This window comes from Sciurus vulgaris (assembly GCF_902686455.1).
Source record: "Sciurus vulgaris genome assembly, chromosome: 7".
Taxonomy (NCBI): Eukaryota; Metazoa; Chordata; class Mammalia; order Rodentia; family Sciuridae; genus Sciurus; species Sciurus vulgaris.
In genome coordinates, this window is record NC_136467.1 from 19,345,639 (window position 1) to 19,370,317 (window position 24,679).

Sequence of the window (24,679 nt, forward strand, 5' to 3'; positions counted from 1 at the left end):
AATCATGGATTAAAAACATTTGAAAAAAGTTACATTGTCATATACTATGTAGTTAGTCCTATGATTGATGCATCTGTACTGAACATGTACAGAGTGTTTTCTTTATATTATTCCCTAAACAATATAGTTCAAAAACAATTTATGTAGAATTTTTATTGCATTAGATATTATAAGTAATTGAGAGATGATTCAAAGTATTCAAGAGAATGTGCAAAGACTACATTATTTTATATAAGGGACTTGAGCAACTTTGGATATTGGTATCCACTGGGGGTTCTGGAACCAATGCTCTGTACATGAGGATTGAGTCTAATTAAAATAATGCACCTTGACAGGCTTCAGGCAGTCACTCAGTAAAAGTAGTTAGCTTTATTATGATGATGAAGATTGTTAGTATTTATGGTTATTATTATTTATTTATTTATTTTTGCAGTGCTGGGGATTGAACCCAGGGCCTTGTGCTTGTGAGGCAAGCACTCTACCAACTGAGCTATCTCCCCAGCCCCTGGTTATTGTTATTTAAAAGGTACCAGATTTATAGCAGTAGACTTGCCTTCAAGTTTCATACTGGTATTTTCTAACTAGGTTGCACTCTTACCTTTGGTTTTGTATTAAATTAGAGAATCATATCTACCTGGGAGGACAGAGTAGGATATAAACGAGAACACGTGTGAAAGTGATTTTATGAATTAATCATTACAAATGCTGATCTGAAATTAAAAGACCTTGCAATACTGGATGCTAGGGATTCTGAAACATTTCTTCTTCACCTAGCATGAACAGCTATTTTTTAAGAAATGCAGGCAAAGTTTTGTGTTCAGAGGCAGCAGGGATGGGATCCACTGACCTTCTTCCCCAGGTTTAATCTGGCTTTCAGGCATAAGCACGCTCTCAAAGAAATCAGGTGGTTTCTTAAATAACTGGTTGAGGTAGAGCAAGCGAGCTTGAGAAGCCTACAGGAGAAACATTATCAGTCTTTTAAGTCTTTGAAAATCAAAAATTAGTACAGGCAACAACATGTTAATGGTACTCAAACAAAATAGGAACATGTGAATTAAATAAAGCAATTTGAACCAGGCTAGCTCTAACAAATAAATTCAAATTCTGAGGCTTCTATGATTTTGACAATTATTTTTTAGAGCCAGAAGCAGTCCTGGCTGTGCTATCTTAAATCCAGGAGCTCCTGAATCTTTTCCATCTACCCCAATTACTCTGAGCGTGGACTGAAACACGGAAACAGTACTGTTTCACTGTGGCCAAGATTCCTACCTCAGGCTCGGAGTGGAGGGAGAGACGATGCGCCCGGCGTGAGAATATTCCATGGGGGAGCAGCGAACGCCTTCCCTCCATCTGGGGCTTTTCCAGTTACGGGCAGGCACACATTAAACATTGGTATGCTTTGGGACTTGAGGGGCTTAAGGGTAGATGGAGCTACAACCCTGGTTCTGTGAAGGAGGGAGGAAACTCGGTTTGGGCCGATAAGTGGTACCATTATGTGCTTTGGTTTTGCATGTCCTTAGGACTTGGGAGGGTAATATTCCACAATGTGTCCAAATGAGGTCTTAACATATTTAGTTAGGCAATGTCTGATGAAATTCCAGGTACCATTCCTTAAGGGAAAACCTCCTTTCACCAACGTGGCTCTTCCTTCACACCACGGCTAATGATGGAAAGTGAAAAATGACAGATTTTCAGTCACAGGACCTTAATAGCTCTCCCAGGCTCAGTGGTCTCCCAGGCCTGCTTCAGGGCTCGGATTTCATCTGCTCGTTCTGTGTCTTTTTTCACTTCAAATAATTCAGCTTCGCTGTGTTCAGAAACCAGTCTCAAAATCCAGTAGGGTTTGTTCGGATCTTCCTGTTGGGAGTGAACAGCAGGTACCTAAAAAGTAAGATAAAACTTTGGGTCAACTCCTCCCAAAGGAGGTTTCCCCCCTTCAGAAGGATCTAAGTTTTACCCCCTGATTCCCAATTTTATTATTAGGTATTTGTCCAAGAGAAACGAAATCATAACTCACAGAAGACTGTACAAGATTGTTCACTAAAGAATATCAACTGATGAATGGATAATTATATGTTGCAAGTATTAATAATATATTATATTAAATATTCCTATAATCGCATCCTACTTAATATTAAACAGTTTGAAACTATTGCTATATACTATGATGTGTGGATGAGAATCTCAGATAGACATCATACTGTAATGAAGAAGTTGAGCACAAAAGAGTACGTCTTGTATGATTCATTGGTATGAAATTCCACAACACTCCAAAACTACAGATTTGAAAGTACATGAGTGGAATTGGGTGCAGTGGCACATGTCCGTAATCCCAGGGGCTTGGGAGGCTGCGGCAGGAGGATTGAGAGTTCAAAGCCAGCCTCAGCAACAATGAGGTGCTAAGCAACTCAGTGAGACCCAAATAAAATACAAAATAGGACTGAGCATGTGGCTCAGTGGTTGAGTGCCCCTGAGTTCAATCCCTGGTCCCTGCCCCACCACCACCACAAATGAAAGCAGATCAGTGTTTGTCTGGAGGTGAGGTATAGGGAGGACAAAGTCAACTGCAAAGAGTTTATGGATATGATGTACCTTGATAGGAGCATGGATTATATCATGATTGTACAAAATTAATTGAATGGTATAATTAAGATTTGTACATATTGCTCTATGTAAAATTTATTTAAAATTATACACAATAAAGTTTAAATTATACTTAGATCCACTCAAAGCATCTCTTCACAAACATGAGAGCAGGAAAGTTGATCATTTCCGGGTCTGGATATACTTGCCATCCGCTCATTATGAAAGTGAACAGCATTTTGATCTGTCATAGGATCCTTGCATGGACGAATGGGTAGGGCAGACTTGACACAGAGTTTGACAATTTCTATATATTTGATGCTCATTGGTGGCAATCAGGTAGGAAGAGAGACTTTATTTTTTCACATAGCCTTTTTGCCACTCTTATGGTTTGGATATGAGATGTCACTCCAAAAACTACTGTGTTAATGCAGGATTATTCATAGGTAAAATGAGTAGATTCTGAGAGCTTAGCCTAATTGGGCCATCCTAGGTTGAAGGGACTGAGTGGTAGCTATAGGCAGGGGGCATGGCTGGAGGAGGTGCACTTGAGGGCATGCCCTGGAAGGGGGCATCTTCCCTGTGGCCCCTTCCCTTGCCCTTTTCTCTCTCTGCTTCCTGCTCCAATGACCTGAGTGGTTGACCCTTTTGCCACAGTGCTTTGCTTCACCTTGGGCCAAAAGAGATGCACTTAGCTAAACATTAACTGAACTTCTTAACCCAACGATAAACTTCCTCCTCTAAGAAGTTTTCGCCAGGTATCTTGGTCACAGCAATGAAAAGCTAACCCGGTCACTTTCTCTTGCTCCTATCCTTCTGTCATTGCCATCGTGTCTGCTAGGATGTGTAATGGTGTCCCACAGGTCTCTGTGGATTTTCCTTTTTCTCTACCCTTTATCCTCTTACTGGAAATTCTCTTTCAAACCATTTCTCATCATGGGGAGAAGGCTTCTCACAGTGGAGTAGCTTGGAGTCAGTTTTGTAAGTGGAATTTTCCAGGAAATCCACCAGAATAAAACTTACATGGTCACATAGCACTTAGGTTGAGACTGTCAGTCATCCATGTCAAACAGTGCATTTGGGGAAGGGGACTGTTGCGATCATTGAATGAAGTTTTCATATATAATTTTGTTTCAGTGCTACCCCAAAGACCTTGTTTTCTACAAGATTCCCTTGTAGAGACCATTCCCACTCTGACAAATTCTTTTCTTACTTTTGAAAGAGTTCTTTTATCATCTTTTTTTTTTTAAACAAGTGGGATACATGTTGTTTCTCTGTTTGTACATGGAGTCAAGCATACCATTTGTGTAATCATAAATTTACATAGAGTAATGTGGTTTGATTCATTCTGCTATTTTTTCCCTTCCCCCCTACCCCTTCCACCCCTCTTTTCCCTCTATACAGTCTTTCCTTCCTCCATTCTTACCACCCTCCTTATCCCTAACCCTAAACTTAACCATAACCCTAACGCTAACCCCTCCTACCCCCCATTATATGTCCTCATCTGCTTATCAGCCAGGTCATTCATCCTTTAATTTTTTGAGATTGGCTTATCTCACTTAGCATGATATTCTCCAATTTCATCCATTTGCCTGCAAATGCCATAATTTTATCATTCTTCATGGCAGAGTAATATTTCATTACATATATATGCCACAGTTTCTTTATACATTCATCAACTGAAGGGCATCTAGGTTGGTTCCACACTCTGGCTATGGTGAATTGAGCAGCTATGAATATTGATGTGGCTGTATCTCTGTAGTATGCTGATTTTAAGTCCTTTGGGTATAGGCCAAGGAGTGGGATAGCTGGGTCAAATGGTGGTTCCATTCCAAGCTTTCTGAGGAATCTCCATACTGCTTTCCAGAGTGGCTGCACTAATTTGCAACCCCACCAGCAATGTATGAGTGTACCTTTTTCCCCACATCCTCGCCAACAACTATTGATGCTTGTGTTCTTGATAATTGCCATTCTAATTGGGGTGAGATGAAATCTTAGGGTAGTTTTGATTTGCATTTCTCTTATTACTAGAGATGTTGAACATTTTTTCATATATCTGTTGATTGCTTGTACATCTTCTTCTGTGAAGTGTCTGTTCATTTCCTTAGCCCATTTGTTGATTGGGTTATTTGTATTCTTGGTGTAGAGTTTTTTGAGTCCTTTATAGATTCTGGTAATTAGCGCTCTATCTGAAGTATGAGTGGCAAAGATATTATCCCACTCTGTAGGCTCTCTTTTCACATTACTGATAGTTTCCTCTGCTGAGAGAAAGCTTTTTAGTTTGAATCTATCCCAGTTGTTGATTCTTGCTTTTATTTCTTGTGCTATGGGAGTCCTGTTAAGGAAGTCTGCTCCTAAGCCAACAAGTTGAAGGTTTGGACCTACTTTTTCTTCTATAAGATGCAGGGTCTCTGGTCTGATTCTGAGGTCCTTGATCCATTTTGAGTTGATTTTTGTGCAGGGTGAGAGATAGGGGTTTAGTTTCATTCTGTTGCATACAGATTTCCAGTTTTCCCAGCACATTTGTTGAAGGGGCTATCTTTTCTCCATTGCACATTTTTGGTACCTTTGTTTAATATGAGAAAATTGTATTTATTTGGGTTTGTGTCCGTGTCCTCTATTCTGTACCATTGATCTACCTGTCTAGTTTGGTACCAATACCATGCCGTTTTTGTTACTATTGCTTTGTATTAGAGTTGAAGATCTGGTATTGCGATACCCCCTGCTTCATTCTTTCTACTGAGGATTGTTTTAGCTATTCTGGATTTCTTATTCTTTCAGATGAATTTCATAATTGCTTGCTCTATTTTTGTAAGGTGCATCATTGGGATTTTAATTGGAATTGCATTGAATCTGTATAGCACTTTAGGTAGTATGGCCATTTTGACAAAATTAATTCTGCCTATCCAAGAACATGGGAGATCTTTCCATCTTCTAAGGTTTTCTTTAATTTCTTTCTTTAGTGTTCTGTAGTTCTCATTGTAGAGGTCTTTCACCTCTTTTGTGAGATTGATTCCCAAGTATTTTATTTTTTTCGATGCTATTTTGAATGGGGTAGTTTTCCTAATTTCTCTTTCTGAAGATTCATCACTTATGTATAAAAATGCATTGGATTTATGAGCATTGATCTTGTAACCTGCTACTTTACTGAATTCACTTATGAGTTCTAAGAGTTTTCTGGTGGAATTTCCAGGTTCCTCTAAATATATAATCATGTCATCAGCGAACAGGGATAGTTTGAGTTCTTCTTTTCCAATTCGTATCCCTTTAATTTCCTTGGTCCGTCTAATTGCTCTGGCTAGAGTCTCAAGAACGATGTTGAATAGAAGTGGTGAAAGAGGGCATCCCTGCCTTGTTCCAGTTTTTAGGGGGAATGCTTTCAGTTTTTCACCATTTAGAATGATATTAGCCATGGGCTTAGCATAAATGGCCTTTACAATGTTAAGGAATGTTCCCACTATCCCTATTTTTTCTAGTGTTTTGAGCATGAAGGGGTGCTGTATTTTATCAAATGCTTTTTCTGCATCTATTGAAATAATCATGTGATTCTTGACTTTAAGTCTATTAATATGGTGAATTACGTTTATTGATTTCCTGATGTTGAACCAACCTTGCATCCCTGGGATAAAACCCACTTGATCGTGGTGCACTATCTTTTTAATATATTTTTGTATGCGATTTGCTAAAAGTTTGTTGAGAATTTTTGTGTCAATGTTCATTAAGGATATTGGTCTGAAATTTTCTTTCCTCCAAGTGTCTCTGTCTGGTTTAGGTATCAGGGTGATATTGGCTTCATAGAATGAGTTTGGGAGGGTTCCCTCCTCTTCTACTTCATGGAATACTTTGAGAAGTATTGGAATGAGCTCTTCTTTAAAGGTTTTGTAGAACTCGGCTGAGAACCCATCAGGTCCCAGACTTTTCTTTGTTGGTAGGCTTTTGATGACCTCTTCTATTTCATTGCTTGAAATTGATTTATTTAAGTTGTGTATGTCCTCCTCGTTCAGTTTAGGTAATTCATATGTCTCTAGAAACTTGTTGATGTCTTCGAGGTTTTCTGTTTTGTTGGAGTATAGATTTTCAAAATAGCTTCTAATTATGTTTTGTATTTCACTCGCGTCTGTTGTGATATTTCCTCGTTCATTCCGAATTTTAGTAATCTGAGTTTTCTCCCTCTTTCTCTTTGTTAATGTGGCTAAAGGGTTTATCAATTTTGTTTATTTTTTCAAAGAACCAACTATTTATTTTGTTAATTTTTCTGATTGTTTCTTTTGTTTCAATTTTGTTGATTTTGGCTCTGATTTTAATTAGTTCCTGTCTTCTACTACTTTTGGTGTTGGTCTGCTCTTCTTTTTCTAGGGCTTTGAGCTGTAATGTTAAGTCGTTTATTTGTTGATTTCTACTTCTTTTGTTGAATGCACCCTATGAAATAAATCTTCCTCTAAGTACTGCTTTCATTGTGTCCCAGAGATTTTGATATGACGTGTCTTTGTTCTCGTTTACTTCTTTTTTCTTTTTTTTCTTTTGAGGGAATTATGATTTTTTTTAAAATTTATTTTTATTGTAAACAAATGGGATACATGTTGTTTCTGTTTGTACATGTAGTAACAGCGTACCATTTGCATATTCATAAATTTACATAGAGTAATGATGTTTGATTCATTCCATTATTTTATTCCTTCCCCCCCACCCCTCCCATCACTCTTTTCCCTCTATACAGTCCCTCCTTCCTCCATTCTTGTCCCACTCCACCCCCCCATTAAGTGTCATCATCCGCTTATCAGCGAGATCATTCCTCTTTTGGATTTTTGAGATTGGCTTATATCACTTAACATAATATTCTCCAATTTCATCCATTTGTCTGCAAATGCCATAATTTTATCATTCTTTATAGCTGAGTAATATTTCATTGTATATATATACCACAGTTTCTTTATCCATTCATCAATTGAAGGGCATCTAGGTTGGTTCCATAGTCTGGCTATTGTGAATTGAGCCACTATGAACATTGATGTGGCTGTATCTCTGTAGTGTGCTGATTTTAAGTCCTTTGGGTATAGGCCAAGGAGTGGGATAGCTGGGTCAAATGGTAGTCCATTCCAAGTTTTCTAAGGAATCTCCACACTGCTTTCCAGAGTGGCTGCACTAATTTGCAACCCCACCAGCAATGTATGAGTATACCTTTTTCCCCACATCCTCGCCAACACCTATTGTTGCTTGTGTTCTTGATAATCGCCACTCTAATTGGGATGAGATGGAATCTTAGTGTAGTTTTGATTTGCATTTCTCTTATTACTAAAGATGTTGAACATTTTTTCATATATCTGTTGATTGCTTGTACATCTTCTTCTGTGAAGTGTCTGTTCATTTCCTTAGCCCATTTGTTGATTGGGTTATTTGTATTCTTGGTTTAGAGTTTTTTGAGTTCTTTATATATCCTGGAAATTAGTGCTCTATCTGAAGTATGAGTGGCAAAGATATTATCCCACTCTGTAGGCTCTCTCTTCACATTACTGATAGTTTCCTCTGCTGAGAGAAAGCTTTTTAGTTTGAATCTATCCCAGTTGTTGATTCTTGCTTTTATTTCTTGTGCTATGGGAGTCCTGTTAAGGAAGTCTGCTCCTAAGCCAACAAGTTGAAGGTTTGGACCTACTTTTTCTTCTATAAGATGCAGGGTCTCTGGTCTGATTCCGAGGTCCTTGATCCATTTTGAGTTGATTTTTGTGCAGGGTGAGAGATAGGGGTTTAGTTTCATTCTGTTGCATACAGATTTCCAGTTTTCCCAGCACATTTGTTGAAGGGGCTATCTTTTCTCCATTGCATATTTTTGGCACCTTTGTCTAGTATTAGAAAATTATATTTATTTGGGTTTGTGTCCGTGTCCTCTATTTTGTACCATTGATCTACCTGTCTATTTTGGTGCCAATACCATGCTGTTTTTGTTACTATTGCTTTGTAATAGAGTTGAAGATCTGGGATTGTGATACCCGCTGCTTCGTTCTTTCTACTGAGGATTGTTTTAGCTATTCTGGGTTTCTTATTCTTCCAGATGAATTTCATGATTGCTTGCTCTATTTCTGTGAGGTACGTCATTGGGATTTTAATTGGAATTGCATTGAATCTGTATAGCACTTTTGGTGGTATGGCCATTTGACAATATTAATTCTGCCTATCCAAGAACATAGGATCTTTTCATCTTCTAAGGTCTCCCTTAATTTCTTTCTTCAATGTTTTGTAGTTTTCATTGTAGAGATCTTTTACCTCTTTGGTTAGATTGATACCCAAGTATTTTTTTTTTTTTTTGAGGTTATTGCAAATGGAGTTGTTTTCCTCATTTCCCTTTCAGCTGTTTCATCGCTTGCGTATAAAAATGCTGTAGATTTATGCGTGTTGATTTTATAGTCTGCTATTTTGCTGAATTCATTGATGAGGTCTAGAAGTTTTTTGGAGGAGGTTTTTGGATCCCCTAAATATAGAATCATGTCATCCGCAAATAGTGACAGCTTAAGTTCCTCTTTTCCTATTCGTATCCCTTTAATTTCTTTAGTCTGCCTAATTGCTCTGGCTAGAGTTTCCAGGACAATGTTGAATAGAAGTGGTGAAAGAGGGCATCCTTGTCTTGTTCCCGTTTTTAAAGGGAATAGTTTCAGTTTTTCTCCATTAAGAATGATGTTGGCCATGGGCTTAGCATAAATAGCCTTTACAATGTTTAGGTATTTTCCTACTATCCCTATTTTTTCTAGTGTTTTCAGCATGAAAGGGTGTTGTATATTGTCAAATGCTTTTTCTGCATCAATTGAAATAACCATATGATTCTTATCCTTAAGTCTATTGACATGATGGATTACATTTATTGATTTACGGATGTTAAACCATCCTTGCATTCCAGGAATGAACCCCACTTGATCGTGGTGCACAATTTTCTTAACATGTTTTTGGATACGGTTTGCCAATATTTTGTTAAGGATCTTTGCATCTATATTCATCAAGGATATTGGACTAAAATTTTCTTTCCTTGATGTGTCTTTTCCTGGTTTGGGTATGAGGGTGATAGCTTCATAGAATGAGTTTGGTAGGGTACCCTCCTTTTCTATTTCCTGGAATACTTTGAGAAGTATTGGAATGAGTTCTTCTTTGAAGGTCTTGTAGAACTTGGCTGAGAATCCGTCTGGACCTGGGCTTTTCTTGGATGGTAGATTTTTAATGGCTTCTTCTATTTCATTTCTTGATATTGATCTGTTTAAATCGTGTATGTCCTCCTGGTTCAGTTTGAGAGGAGCATATGTCTCTAGAAATTTGTCAATGTCTTCGGTACTTTCTATTTTGTTGTAATACAGATTTTCAAAGTAGCTTCTCATTATGTTCTGTATCTCAGTGGTGTCTGTTGTGATATTTCCTTTTGCATGTATTTTAGTAATTTGAGTCTTCTTTCTCCTTCTCTTTGTTAGTGTGGCTAAGGGTTTATCTATTTTGTTTACTTTCTCAAAGAACCAACTTTTTGTTTTGTCAATTTTTTGAATAGTTTCTTTTGTTTCAATTTCATTGATTTTAGCTCTGATTTTAATTATTTCCTGTCTTCTACTACTTTTGCTGTTATTCTGTTCTTCTTTTTCTAGGGCTTTGAGCTGTAATGTTAGGTCATTAGTTGTTGACTTTTCATTCTTTTCTGGAATGCGCTCCATGCAATGAATTTTCCTCTTAGTACTGCTTTCATAGTGTCCCAGAGATTTTGATATGTAGTATCATCATTCTCATTGACCTCTAAGAATTTTTTATCTCCTCCCTGATGTTTTTTGTTATCCATGTTTCATTCAATAGCATATTATTTAGTCTCCAAGTTTTGGAGTAATTTCCTCTTTTTACTTGGTCATTGATTTCTACTCTCAGTCCATTATGATCTGATAGAACACAAGGCAGTATCTCTATTTTTTTGCATTTCCTAAGGGCTGCTTTGTGGCATAACATATGGTCTATTTTCGAGAAGGTTCCATGTGCTGCTGAGAAGAAAGTATATCTGCTCCTTGATGGATGGAATATTCTATATATGTCTATTAAGTCTAGGTTATTGATCATGTTATTGAGTTCTATGGTTTCTTTGGTTGGATTTTGTTTGGAAGGTCTATCTAGTGGTGACAGCGGTGCGTTAAAGTCGCCCAGAATTATTGTGTTGTGCTCTATGTGATTCTTGAAATTGAGAAGGATTTGTTTGATGTACAGGGATGCACCATTGTTTGGGGCATATATATTTACTATCGTTATGTCTTCCTGATTTATGGTTCCCTTAAGCAGTATGAAATGTCCTTCTTTATCCCTTCCGACTAACTTTGGCTTGAAGTCCACTTTATCTGATATAAGGATGAAAACCCCCGCTTTTTTACTGGGTCCATGTGTATGGTAGGTTTTTTCACATCCTTTCACCTTTAGTCTGTAGATGTCTTTTTCTATGAGATGAGTCTCTTGCAGGCAGCATATTGTTGGGTCTTTCTTTTTAATCCATTCTGCCAGTCTATGTCTTTTGATTGATGAGTTTAGGCCATTAACGTTCAGGGTTATTATTGAGATATGATTTGTATTCCCAGTCATTTGGCTTATTTTTGGTTTTTACGTTGGCTTGGTTTCTCCTTTGAGTGGTTTTTCTCTAAGGTAGTTCCTCCCTTTGCTGACCTCCATTGTTGTTTTTCATTTCCTCCTCATGGAATATTTTGTTGAGAACATTCTGTAGTGCAGGCTTTCTATTTGTAAATTCTTTTAACTTTTGTTTATCATGGAAGGATTTTATTTCATCTTCAAATCTGAAGGTTAGTTTTGCTGGGTATAGTATCCTTGGTTGGCAACCATGTTCTTTCAGAGCTTGAAATATGTTGGTCCAGGCCCTTCTAGCTTTTTTAGTCTGGGTTGAGAAGTCGGCTGCTATCCATATTGGTCTCCCCCTATATGTAATCTGATGCTTTTCTCTCATGGCCTTCAAAATCCTATCTTTATTTTGAATTTTAGGCATTTTCATTATAATGTGCCTTGGTGTGGATCTGTTGTGATTCTGTGCATTTGGTGTTCTGTAAGCCTCTTGTATTTGATTTTCCATTTCATTCTTCAGGTTTGGGAAATTTTCTGATATTATTTCATTGAATAGGTTGTTCATTCCTTTGGTTTGTATCTCTGTGTCTTCCTCAATCCCAATAATTCTTAAATTTGGTCTTTTCATGATGTCCCATAGTTCTTGGGGATTCTGTTCATGATTTCTTACCATCTTCTCTGTTTGGGCGACTTTATTTTCAAGATTAAATATTTTGTCTTCATTGTCTGAGGTTCTGTCTTCCAAGTGGTCTAGTCTGTTGGTGATGCTTTCCATTGAGTTTTTTATTTGGTTTATTGTCTCCTTCATTTCAAGGATTTCTGTTTGGTTTTTTTTTTTTTTTTTTTTTTTTTTTTTTTTTTTTTTTTTTTTTTTTTTTTTTGAGAATCTCTATCTCTTTGTTGAAATGATCTTTTGCTTCCTGCAGGTGCTCTTTCAGCTTATTTGTAGTATCATTCATTGCCTGCATTTGCTCTCTTATCTCTTCCTTTGCTTCGCGAATCATCTTAATCATCTGACATTTCTTCTAACATACTGTCACTGGATTCTATTACTATAGAATCTAGATTTGTTTGGATCATTTTCTTCCCTTGTTTTTTCATGTTGTTCATGTATCTTCCCCTCTAGCGCTGCAGATCTGGGGTATTGCAGATTTCCCCCTATAGGCTTACAGTGGCCCTATAGGTTTCCAAAACCCTTTCTTTAAGGGGAGATCAATATTAGCAGTGCCCAAATCAAACACTATGCAATCCTAGACCAAATAGCCCCTATGGGGACAATAACATCATGTAAATAAGGAAGAAAGCGACTCTGAGGGAACAGTTAAACAGAAGGAAAAGAAAGCAAGAAACGTAAAGAAATAAAAACAAATTTTTTTAAAAAAGGAGAAAAAAGAAAATCTACTGTATAATAGTCATATACTAATGAAACCTCCCAGTGTTCAGTAGCCTGATGTATGAGAGGTACCTGACAATGAGCTTCAAGCCTCCAGCAGGCGTCTCAGGATGGGATTTGCCTCACCCGAAGATCAGAGCTATGGCTTCCAGGATTATCCAAGATGGCTGCTCTGGCTTCCAAATGTTTTGGCAAAGGGGGAGCTGCAGCTCAGGGGTGGACGTGGTCAGCTGGAGATCCTGGAGACAGGATGTAGTTGGTCCGGCAGTGGTCCTGGAGGTTGGGTGTGTTTGGTGTGGTTTTGGGATCCAGGAGGCCAGGTGCAATCAGTTGGTCTGGGTTCCCGTTGATAGGACACAGTCAGTTGGTCTGGGGGTCCTGGTGGCAGGGAGCAGTCAGTTGATGTGAGGGCCCCAGAGGCAGGGAGTGAACGTTTGGGCTCAGGGATCCTGGAGACGGGACTCAGTCAGTCCGGCCAGGGGTCCTACAGGGCCTGGCTGTTGTCTCAAATTGGCGGCAGCCACGTGTAATCAAACCTGCAGGTACTGTAACCATGAACTTCTAGGCAGCAGCAGGCAGCTGGTTCTCCACTGGCGGTTTGCAGTCAATCTGCTGGCAGCTGTCGGACAATCGGGAGGTGAACCTCGAGCGTTGGGTGACGGATAGGGGTAAGGCAGGCGATGGACAAGCAAGAAGCAGGCAAATGGCGGATGATAGATGCCTGACAGTGAGTAATCTCGGGAATTATGATTAATCTGAAAAATCATAATGTATAGAAGGTTCTAGAAATGTAGGTCTTCCCCTCCATCCCCAATAAATACAGTTTGGAAAAAGTTAGGTTCATCAAAGTCTTTTATGTGACCAAGATGTTTTTACCTGCTATCTGTTTGAAAGAAGGTTGACCTATATTGCAAAATGAGAAGCAGAATAGATAGATGTTTCTTGGCACCTCTGACTACCAGGATGCAGGAAAAGGTTTACAAAGTATGAAACAGAGATTGTTGGTGGCTGTTTCTTGATTTTGTCTGTTTCCTGATTCTGTTTTCATTTACTTCTAAGAATTTTTTAATTTCCCTCCTGATGTCTTCTGTTATCCATTCATCATATAATAGTGTATTATTTAATGTCCAGGTATTGGAGAAGTTTCTGTTTTTTATTCTGTCATTTATTTCTAATTTCAATCCATTATGATCTGATAGAGTACAAGGTAGTATCTCTATCTTCTTGTATTTGCTAACAGTAGCTTTGTGGCATAAAACATGGTCTATTTTAGAGAAGGATCCATGTGCTGCTGAGAAGAAAGTGTATTCGTTCTTTGTTGGATGGTATATTCTATATAAGTCGGTTAAGTCTAAATTGTTGATTGTGTTATTGAGATCTATGGTTTCTTTATTCAATTTTTGTTTGGACGATCTATCCAGCGGTGAGAGAGGTGTGTTAAAATCACCTAGTATTATTGTGTTGTGGTCTATTTGATTTCTGGAATTGAGAAGGATTTGTTTGACATACATGGATGAGCCGATGTTCGGGGCATAGATATTTATGATTGTTATGTCTTGCTGATTTATGCTTCCCTTAAGCAGTATGTAATGTCCTTCTTTATTCCTTCTGACTAGTTTTGGCTTGAAGTCCACATTATCTGAAATGAAGATGAATACTCCAGCTTTTTTGCTGTGTCCGTGTGCATGGTATGTTTCTTCCCATCCTTTCACCTTTAGTCTATGGGTATCTCTTTCTATGAGATGGGTCTCTTGCAGGCAGCAAATTGTTGGATTTTTCTTTTTAATCCATTCTGCCAGTCTATGTCTTTTGATTGATGAGTTCAGGCCATTAACATTCAGGGTTATTATTGTGATATGATTTGTATTCGCAGTAATTTGACTCATTTTTGTTTTTTGACATGATTTGGTTTCTCCTTTATTAGGCTAGTTCCTCCCATTGCTGATTTGCATCATTGTTTTTCATCTCTTCCTCATGGAATATTTTGCTGAGAATGTTCTGTAATGCTGGTTTTCTTTTTGTAAATTCTTTTAGCTTTTGTTTATCACGGAAGGATCTTATTTCATAGTCAAATCTGAAAGTAAGTTTTGCTGGGTATGAGATTCTTGGTTGGCATCCATTTTCTTTCAGGGCTTGGTAAATGTTGTTCCAGGCCCTTCTAGCTTTTAGGGTCTGGATTGAAAAATCTGCTGATATTCTTATTGGTTTCCCCCTGAATGTAATTTGATTCTTTTCTCTCATGGCCTTTAAAATTCTGTCTTTATTTTGTATGTTAGGTATTTTCATAACAATGTGCCTTGGTGTGGGTCTGTTGTAATTTTGTATATTTGGAGTCCTATAAGCCTCTTGTATTTGGTTTTCCATTTCATTCTTCAGATTTGGGAAATTTTCTGATATTATTTCATTGAATAGATTGTTCATTCCTTTGGTTTGTTTCTCTAAGCCTTCCTCAATCCCAATAATTCTTAAATTTGGCCTTTTCATGATATCCCATAATTCTTTAGATTCTGTTCATGATTTCTTATCATCTTTTCTGTTTGTTCAACTTTGTTTTCAAGATTAAATACTTTATCTTCAATATCTGAGGTTCTGTCTTCCAGGTGTTCTAACCTATTGGTTATGCTTTCTATGGAGTTTTTAACTTGGTTTATTGTTTCCTTCATTTCAAGGATTTCTGTTTGTTTGTTTTTTTTTCAATATCTCTAACTCTTTTGTCGCTGGCTCTTTGCGGTTCCAAAATCCGTGGATATTTGTCACTGCCTGCAGCAACAACTTGCACAGGTCTTATGGGTGGTGGAGTGGAAACTGAGGCACTTCTATCTTTCTCTTTAGTGCACTGCTTTCTTGCTTATTTATAGAGGATAGAGGAAATGAGGTTTACTTGCTTTGAGAGGAGAGAGAGACAGACTTTGTTTCTTGCTTGTTCATTTATAGAGGATAGAGGAAATGAGGTTTACTTGCTTTGAGAGGAGAGAGAGAGAGATCCTGCTTATCAGAGAGAAAGAAACTTTGCTTAAGAGAGAAACTTTGAAAGAAAGACAGGCTTTTCTTAGAGCTTAGAAGGAGAGAGGCCTGCCACACCTTAAAGTCCTGCATAAGGTGCCCTAGTGATGTGTCTCAGTTCTCCGTTCCGCAATCTGCCTTCCGCCACTGCCCCTACTCCCTGCTGTATTCTTTCTTCTGGCTTTTTTGCTAATGGCTGCTGTGGCGTGTCTTCTTCTCTGGCTAATGCTGCACCGCGTGTCTTCTGCTACTGCTTCTCTGCTAATGGCTGCTGTTGCGCATGTCCCTACTAGCTACTGCCTGTGTTTTTCCCTCTGGCTGCTTCTAATGGCTGCTATATCTCTGTCTCACTCTGCCTACGCTTACATCACCTCCACGACGCGGAGAGCAGGGCCACGCCTCTTATGCAAAGATTAGGCGATGCGCTCCGAGCAGGTAATTAGTGCTCGAGAACACATGCGCATACATTGTGTGTGTGGACGAGAAAATCACCTAAGTGTGCTTATGTCAATTAACCTCCTCGCTGCCGATGTGATCAGGCGCCATCCCGGCGCCGCCAACATGGCACAGCCCCCAACACTCTTTATTGAAATGATCTCTTGCTTCCCGTATTTGCTCCTTTAACTGTTGATTGGTGTGATCATTTAATGCCTACATTTGCTCTTTCATCTCCTCCTTCAATGCCTGCATTTGCTCTTTCATCTCATTGTTTGCTTCCCTTGTTTTAATTATGTACATTCTGAACTCCCTTTCTGACATTTCTTCTGCTGTGCTGCCATTGGGTTTTATTGATATAGTATCTAGGTTTGTTTGGGACATTTTCTTCCCTTGTTTTCTCATATTGGTCAGATGTCAGTGGGAACTCTGTGATATTGCAGATTTCCTCTATTGGCTTATAGTGTCCCTGTAGATTTTCAGTGTATCACCTTCTAGCCTTCAGTAGCCTGAAGTCTTGGAGTAACTTGATAATGCAGTGCTTCCGAAGAAAGCTGTCCCTAGCCCGCTACTGGTTCCAGGGCTTGGAGCTCTCTCTGTGTGGAAAGGCTCTCACTGGGGGGGGCCTGCTCTGAGAAGCTGGCCGTGTGGGAGGAAACCACCGCCAGAGTGCGCGGGGCTGCCTGGGGAAGACTCTAGCTGCCCTGCCTACTCTAATAAGCCACCCAAATCCAGGCCTGCCGCCCGGGCCGAGCTTCACCGAGTGGGGGAGACTCACCTGGTGGCTCTATTTTAGGCCAAGTCTCTCAATGCCTCCCCTTCTTGAATTCTGGGTTCTGGAGCAACTGGAGATGCAGTCACCCTCTAGTCCGCCATCTTGGATTGCCCAGTGGAAAAAGCCTGCAGCCGGAGGGGGCAGGGTTGCCTGGAGAGGTCTCTTGTTGCCCTGCCCTGGTCCCAGAGGCTGCTTGTGGGTAGGAGCTCTCCGTTGGCTTGGGGAATTGTGGTTGGCTCTGTGTAGAAAGGCTCTCACTGGGCGGTCTGCTCCAAGAAGCTAGCCTAGAAATGCGCTTCCCGCTGGAAGGAGCCGGGCTGCTTGGGGAAGTCCCTGGCTGCCCTGTCCTGAAGCAACCTGAAGGCCAGAGCTTGCTGTACTGGCTCAGGGACTTGGAGCTGGTTCTGTGCAGAAAGGCTCTCACTGGGGGCCTGCTCCAAGAAGCTGGAGAATCTGGCCATGTGGGAGGAGCCCACCGCGGAGTGCGCAGGGCTGCCTGGGGAAGACTCTAGCTGCCCTGCCCTACTCTAATAAGTGGCCTGAATCCGGGCCTGCCATCCAGGCCGAGCTTCACCGAGTGGGGGAGACTCACCCGGTGGCTCTATTTTAGTCCGAGTCTCTCAATGCCTCCCCTTCTTGAATTCTGGGTTCTGGAGCAACTGGAGATGCAGTCACCCTCTAGTCCACCATCTTGGATTGCCCAGTGGAAAAAGCCTGCAGCCGGAGGGGGCAGGGCTGCCTGGAGAGGTCTCTTGTTGCCCTGCCCTGGTCCCAGAGGCTGCTTGTGGGTAGGAGCTCTCCGTTGGCTTGGGGAATTGTGGTTGGCTCTGTGTAGAAAGGCTCTCACTGGGCGGTCTGCTCCAAGAAGCTAGCCTAGAAATGCGCTTCCCGCTGGAAGGAGCCGGGCTGCTTGGGGAAGTCCCTGGCTGCCCTGTCCTGAAGCAACCTGAAGGCCAGAGCTTGCTGTACTGGCTTAGGGACTTGGAGCTGGTTCTGTGCAGAAAGGCTCTCACTGGGGGCCTGCTCCAAGAAGCTGGAGAATCTGGCCATGTGGGAGGAGCCCACCGCGGAGTGAGCAGGGCTGCCTGGGGAAGACTCTAGCTGCCCTGCCCTACTCTAATAAGTGGCCTGAATCCGGGCCTGCCGTCCAGGCTGAGCTTCACCGAGCGGGGGAGACTCACCCGGTGGCTCTATTTTAGTCCGAGTCTCTCAATGCCTCCCCTTCTTGAATCCTGGGTTCTGGAGCGACTGGAGATGCAGTCACCCTCTAGTCCACCATCTTGGATCCAGCTTTATCATCTTTTAAATGGCTTGATAAATGAGTTCATCAGAAAGTTTTCCAGCATCAAATTTTGATCAGGACAGAGAGAGCTGTAAAGGCACTAAGGGAGAGCTGCATGTCTTTTTGTTGTTGTTGTTTTTAGATATACATGACAGTTGGGTGTATTTGACATATTATACATACATGAAGTGTAACCCATTCCAATTAGGATCCCATTCTTGTGGTTGTGTGTGATGTGGAGTTATAATGGTCTCATATTCTTACATGAACATAGGAAAGTTCTGCCCAGTTCATTCTGATGTCTTTCCCATTCTCCTCCCTTCCCTTCATTCCCTTTTGTCTAATCCAATGAACTTCTGTACTTCCCCAAATACCAGACTACTCCAAAATACCAGGTTGATTTCACCTTCCTACCTCTGCACCAACAACATTTAACACTAAAGCTCTGTTACCTTTGGCTTCCTGCATTTCAGTGTGAGTTATTCGAGGGCAAGGACTAATGATATTAATCTTAAAGTCCACATTCCAGTAATAGTGTCCTGCATACTGACAATTTAGTTAATACTTTTCAATATTGAGCTGGGGAAGAGGCTTTGGGAAAAGCATCCAAGAAATGTCCTCAAGCTCTCTAGGTTGCTGCTGCAATCAGGGAGATAGAATTTTTCACAATTTAAACTTCAGTGAAAATGTACAAATAGGGATCCAATGAACCTAAGTTCACTAAGTGACTCTGATAGGAGAAAAGACCACACCCACCTGAGGCTCAAAGCGAGGTGCTTGCTTTTCTTTGGTTGACTTTTCTCTTTCTGAAGACTTTTCTTTGCCTTTCCTTGTTGTTTTGGAAGTTCCTGAGGATTTTTGACCCTCACTGATGGTATGGGAATCTGGACTTCCCATGGTAATTAATTCTTCATGCTTCTCTCCATGAGCTAGAAAGACATAAAATTGGAAACCAGTGGTCATTATGTGACAATAAAATCATTTCATGTAAGAAGCAGGGATGTGAGTAGGGGGAAATGGTAGTCTAATGAGTTCAGATTTCTTTTCATTCTTCAACAAGCAAACACATCTTTTATAAAGGTCTGTTTAACTCTTTTTATAAAATTGAGTTATAATTCATATAGGATCGACTTACCCTATGTGTGTGTAGGTCAGTTGGCTTTCGTATCTAAGGCTGTGCAGCCATCACTACTATCTAATGAACTTGCATTCTGGAAGCCTTTTATTTTGTTTGTTGAATAATTTCCCTGGCCGGTACCTGTGATTGCAATATTGAATTCATTTATCTCAGTCTAATCTTTCTATTTCCCTCTTAACTGTTTCTACTGCATCCCATAAGTTTTGATATGTTTTGTTTTCTTTTTAATTTATCTCTAAGTATTTCTTAATTTTTCTTGCTCTTTCATCTTCTCTGCTCCATTGGTTATTGGTATATTATTTAATGTCCACATATTTCTGAAATCCCCACATTTATTCATTATTGATTTCTAATGTCCTTTAATTATGATCAGAAAACGTATTTGTATGATTTTCCATCTCTGACATTTACTTAGAGTTTCTTTACCTATGGTCTATCTTGCAGATGTTTCAAGTGCCTTGGGAAGACTGTTCTGCTATTGTTGAGGGATTACTCTATAGATATTTGTTAGGTCGAGTTGGTTTACAGTGTCATACAAGTATTTTATTTTCTTATTGATTTTCTGTTTAGTTGTTCTATCCATTGTTAAAATTCAAGTATTAAAGTTCCCAACTATTATTGTTAAATTACTTATTTCTTCTTTCATTGTGCCTATGTTTTTTATATTTCAAACTGTTTATAAGGGTTTTCTTTCTCGAATATGTGACCCTTTACCATCATAAAAGATCTCCTTTTGCTACTACTGTCTTTTATCTTAAAAATCTTTTTTTCCTGGCATTAGTATAGCTACTCTAGGATTCTTTGCTTACTATTTGTGTAGTACTGTTTTTTGATTCTTTTTGTCTAAAAACTATTTGTATCTTTGAAACTAAACTATGTCTCATAAACAGCATGCAGTTAGATCATGTTTTGTTGTATAGTATACTAAACTTGTATTTAAAATAATTACTAATAATGAGGGATTTATGTCTGCTATTTTACTCTCTGTTTTCATGTAGATTTTACCTTTTTTGTTTTGTTTTTGTTTGTCTAGTCCTCCATTGCTACCTTCTTTTGTGTCAAATAAATATTTACTACTGTACGATTTTAATTTCCTTGTTTTTTGTTTTTTTGCTTGTTATACAATTTAATTTCCTTAGTGATTTCCTTGGGATTGCAATTAAAATATTAATTTATAGCCATCTAGTTTGGATTCATGCAGTTTAATTTCAATAGGATACAAAAATCTTTGCTCTTACATAGTTCTGTCCTTTATGCTGTTACTCTAAATGTCATCTTATACATGTTGTGTCCATCAACATTGACACATAATGACTTTAGCTTGGAATCAGCCTTGTGAATGCGGTATCCCAGGAAACCACCAATCCACTAATAATGATATAACAGGAGAATAAGACTTTGAGGAGCTCTAGCACTATTTTACTTCTGGTGGCTGCCATCTTGGATTGGAACCTGGACTGTTGATTTTCAACAGAACATTTCTTGCTTTCCTTGAATAAACACTTCTGAGTCATTTGGTAGAATTTTTGCTGCTTTGTGGAGAAGCTAATTCTCAGAATTCTTCCTCTGCCAATTCCCCTGGATTTGTCTGCTTCTCTGAACCAGTTAAGAATCTTTACATGCTGATAGTCTGTGGCATGGTCCTGAGAAAAATGGATAGTTTATGTATCAGTTCTCTCACAGCTGCCTGAAGATGTTGTTGGTAGTATATGAAATTAAAAAAAGAACTCAGGGAAGAAAGGTGTGACTCCATTCTAAGCAACTTGTCTCTTGCCTGTGATGAGTAGGACAAGATAAAAATGAACTGGTAACTTGTGAGCAGAAAAGTGAGAAAAAAGAGCACTCAGAAAGAGAATCAGATTATCAAAACCAGAGAAGAACGAGGCATAAAATTAGATATGATAACCATAAAACCAGGAATATGAGAATAAATAATAAGAAATGAATACAAAAAATTATAGGAAGACACACAGTAAAATCTCCTTTCATCAGAAACCTGAGACAGGCTTCAGAATATACATTTTATCCTGTGCTCTTTGGCATTCTTTGCCAGTCTAATACTTGAAGGTTGAAGAAACACTACTTGCACGGAAATGAAGCTGCTGTATGCAGGAGCTGCTCCTCTCCACAGCCCTCTCAGGCCTTCCTGCCTCACACAGATGTTGCAGTACCAACCCTTCATCCAGTCTGAGGGGACTGGGCTTCAGCTAGCCTTATTGGCTACAGTCACTTTAACTTCTTGCCTCAGTAAATCCAACTCTCAGAGACCTCACTGACAACAGAATATAAAGTTAACTGTATTTTCTAGCCCTCCTTGTGGGTAGTGTTGGTTAAATGAACCTAATAAAAACTGGGGTAGAAAAATACTCTTTTCACTCTGCGCTTCATGACAACTCTGTTACTGGTAATGCTGTATTTCTTGTTAAAACAATTCACAATTCTGTGAATGTACAAAACACCCAGGGAGTCTGTAAAATGCAGATCTCAAGGCCCCACTCCCAGAAATCCTAACTCTGGAGTCTGAGATGAGGGTTAGGAATCTAGAATTTTAAGAACTGCCTTGCGTGATTCTGATTCAAGTGTCCTGTGGATCACACTTTGAGACGCACTGCTCTAAAAATTCCACACACCTTTCTCTTTTGCTACAAACAAGTACTACAGAGGGATGGGTTGAAAGGAAGCACATTAATGGCTTAGAAATCAAAGAAGCTAAATGTGCTTTGCAAGACTGGTTTTCAAATTTGATCCTGTACTTTAGCCTGTGAGGGGTTATTTTGAAATTAATTTCCCCTAAAGTTTCTGATTTGGTGGGTCTAGTGTGGGTCCTTCCTGTGCACATTGTTCACAACCTCCCAGGTGGTGCTGAGGCTGCTAGTCCAAGGACCACTCTTTGAGGTCCCCTAGTTCATGTTTTAGAAACTTCATCCCCAGGGCAAAGGTGTTCAAGGATGGGACCTGTTCAAGTTGGTCATGAGGGATCTGCCTTCATGAATGGACGGATGTCATTGCTGTGGGAGTAGGTTTGTTATTGAGGGAGTGAATTTCTTATAAAAGAATAAATTTGGTCCCCTTTTCTCTCTGCCTCTCTACCACATATGCCTTCTGCTGTGTTGTGACCTACAAGGCCCTCACTAGTTATTGGCACTTCAGCCTGAAGTACCCTAGCCTCCATAACGATTGGCCAGTAAATTTCTGTTCTTTAAAAATTATTCAGTCTGTGGTCTTCTGTTAGAGAAACACAGCATGGTTATGATACCTTATGTTTCATTAATTCTTTCTAGCAATTAAATATCTGGATGGCATGGAGGCATGTAATCTTTTTTTTCTTTTTTTTTTAATCTCTACTATGTTTCTTTCTCATTTGATTCTCAAAGGATCTCAGAAAGGCAGATTCAGAGAGATTTTGTTTATGTAATTGCCTGCTAAGAGTTGAATCAGCATTCAAATTTAAATTCAAAAACCCTGTCAGTCCTTTCCAAAATCAGTCTTGTGAGTCACACCATTAGCAAACTAAAACAGCAATTTACAGATCTCATCAATTACTTGATGCTCTGATGTTACGTACTTTCAAATGGGAAGCAGGTCATTCTATAAGACTGCCAAGTGATGCTGGGGATAACTTGTTCTTCAACTGATAAGTCTAGCTGCTGAGAAATATTATGCCATAGAAAAATTATTGGTCAAATAATTTCATGATTTGACAATGAATCTTGGCTAAGCCATTGGATAGGTTAAGTTTGTCAGATACTTTGAGCGTAAGTTGCCCCTCTGTAAAATGATGATACTAACTCCATACATGAATCCAAAAATAATCAACATAGACCATGTAAAATAGCATTCTACTGAGTATCATACAACCTGGGCTTCTAAGGTGTTAAATAAATTTCAAATGAAATTGAATCTTGAGCTAGTCCTGAAGCTCTTCTGGGCCTCTCTTTTCTTACTGCCCACAGTTAGTAATATTTGAGTCATACATTTAGGTGTATTTGAGTTCACTGAAAGGAACATACTTAATATGTAAGTTTATATACATTAAGCACCTCCTATTGTGTCAGACATAGCAGGTGTGTGCCATTCACTTCCCTTATGTTGTTAATATAAAACTAATTTCCATTTTCTTAATGGTACAGCATACATTAACTTTTTCCCATGAATTACAAGTTCTTGGAAGGTCATAATATTATTATATACCTCCTTTCAAATCCCTAATTTCGCATCTATTATATGGAATTCATAATATGCATTATGCTAGTCAGCTTCCCATCACTATGACAAAATTCCTGAGGAAAACAAAGAAAGTTTTATTTTAACTTATGGTTTCAGAGGTCCGAAACCAAAGGTCACTTGACTATTGATTTTGAGCCTGTGGTGAGGCAGAACATCATGGTGGAGATTGTGTGGTGGAGCAAAGCCGCTCACTTCATGGATTCTGGAAAGCCAGGGGTGGTGGGAGAGGATGGGTAGGGCCCCAATTTCCCCTTCCAGGGCATGCCCACAATGATCTACTTCCTTCAGCTAAGTTCTACTTCCTGAAAGTTGCACCACTACCAATAGTGCCACAGGCTAGTGACCAAGTCTTTAGCACATGGCCTTTATCTGATCCAAACTATAATGGTACTCATCATTATGCTGTTTAACTTTGGTACGCAAAGTTTACAAGAAATCTGTACATGCTGGTAGCATATAAAGCAATAAGATGCAAGATAAAACATGTAACTGACTTAAAAATTATGAAAAATATGACCTCACATGGCTTTTAATTAGAAGACATCAGGAGGAAATGATCACTGGAATAAAGGATATATGTCTTGTAGTGAGGTAGTGCTCAGGGAGTATCTGTTGATGGAATAAATGTGCAGTAGTTGGGAACCTTCAATACATAATGAAACATAGAAAAACCATAGAGGTGTAATTTTATTTTGAGAATTAAAAACAATGTTTCTATTTGCATATTCAGAAAATTAAATCTCGTGATTTAAGCAGTCATATAGTTTCTAAACAAGAATACTTGTTTAGGACAAAGTATACAATTATCAAGTACATCTATATTTGGTAAATATAAATAGAAAAATTTCCTTTATCAATCTATCTATATATTAAAATATCTACATAACTTAATATATCTCTATATAATATATGTGATAGTGTTCGATTTATTTCAAAGACCTTATATATACAATACATTCTATTCCAAAAACCCTGAGACAATAAAAACAATAACACACAGTATTAATTAAAGGTAAAGAAAGAGTGTTATGATCCTGCTCACATAGTTGCATGCAACTTGAACGTAAATGTTTTTGATAATGATACCATTTATATGTGTTTCAGCAAATTGATCAGCAACATAAAGATGTAAACTATAAGCAGACAGAATTTAAAGTCGTATCATGAATTCATCTGAAGGGAAGTGATAGCACCAATTCCTCCCTGCTCAAAGTCCTCCAGTTTCGTATTTCCTTAAGTGAAAGTCAGCCACCTCGATAAGCAATTTTTACT

At 39.1% G+C, this 24,679-nt stretch overlaps 1 protein-coding gene across 3 annotated transcripts in view; it reads right to left on the minus strand.

The window, feature by feature from the left end:
* The window catches only part of ADGB (androglobin), a 182,801-nt gene that overhangs the window by 21,135 nt on the left and 136,987 nt on the right, over positions 1-24,679 (minus strand). For 2 of the 3 annotated variants that reach the window (XM_079146816.1, XM_079146815.1), the window contains 4 exons: positions 18,799-18,971; positions 1,705-1,881; positions 848-953; positions 599-634 (listed from right to left, as the gene is read on the minus strand). In XM_079146816.1, the coding sequence (XP_079002942.1) occupies positions 612-634; positions 848-953; positions 1,705-1,881; positions 18,799-18,971 (479 nt within the window). In that variant the 3' untranslated portion in view covers positions 599-611. The remainder of the gene's footprint in view (positions 1-598; positions 635-847; positions 954-1,704; positions 1,882-18,798; positions 18,972-24,679) is intronic. The other variant, XM_079146817.1, reaches the window with a different exon arrangement.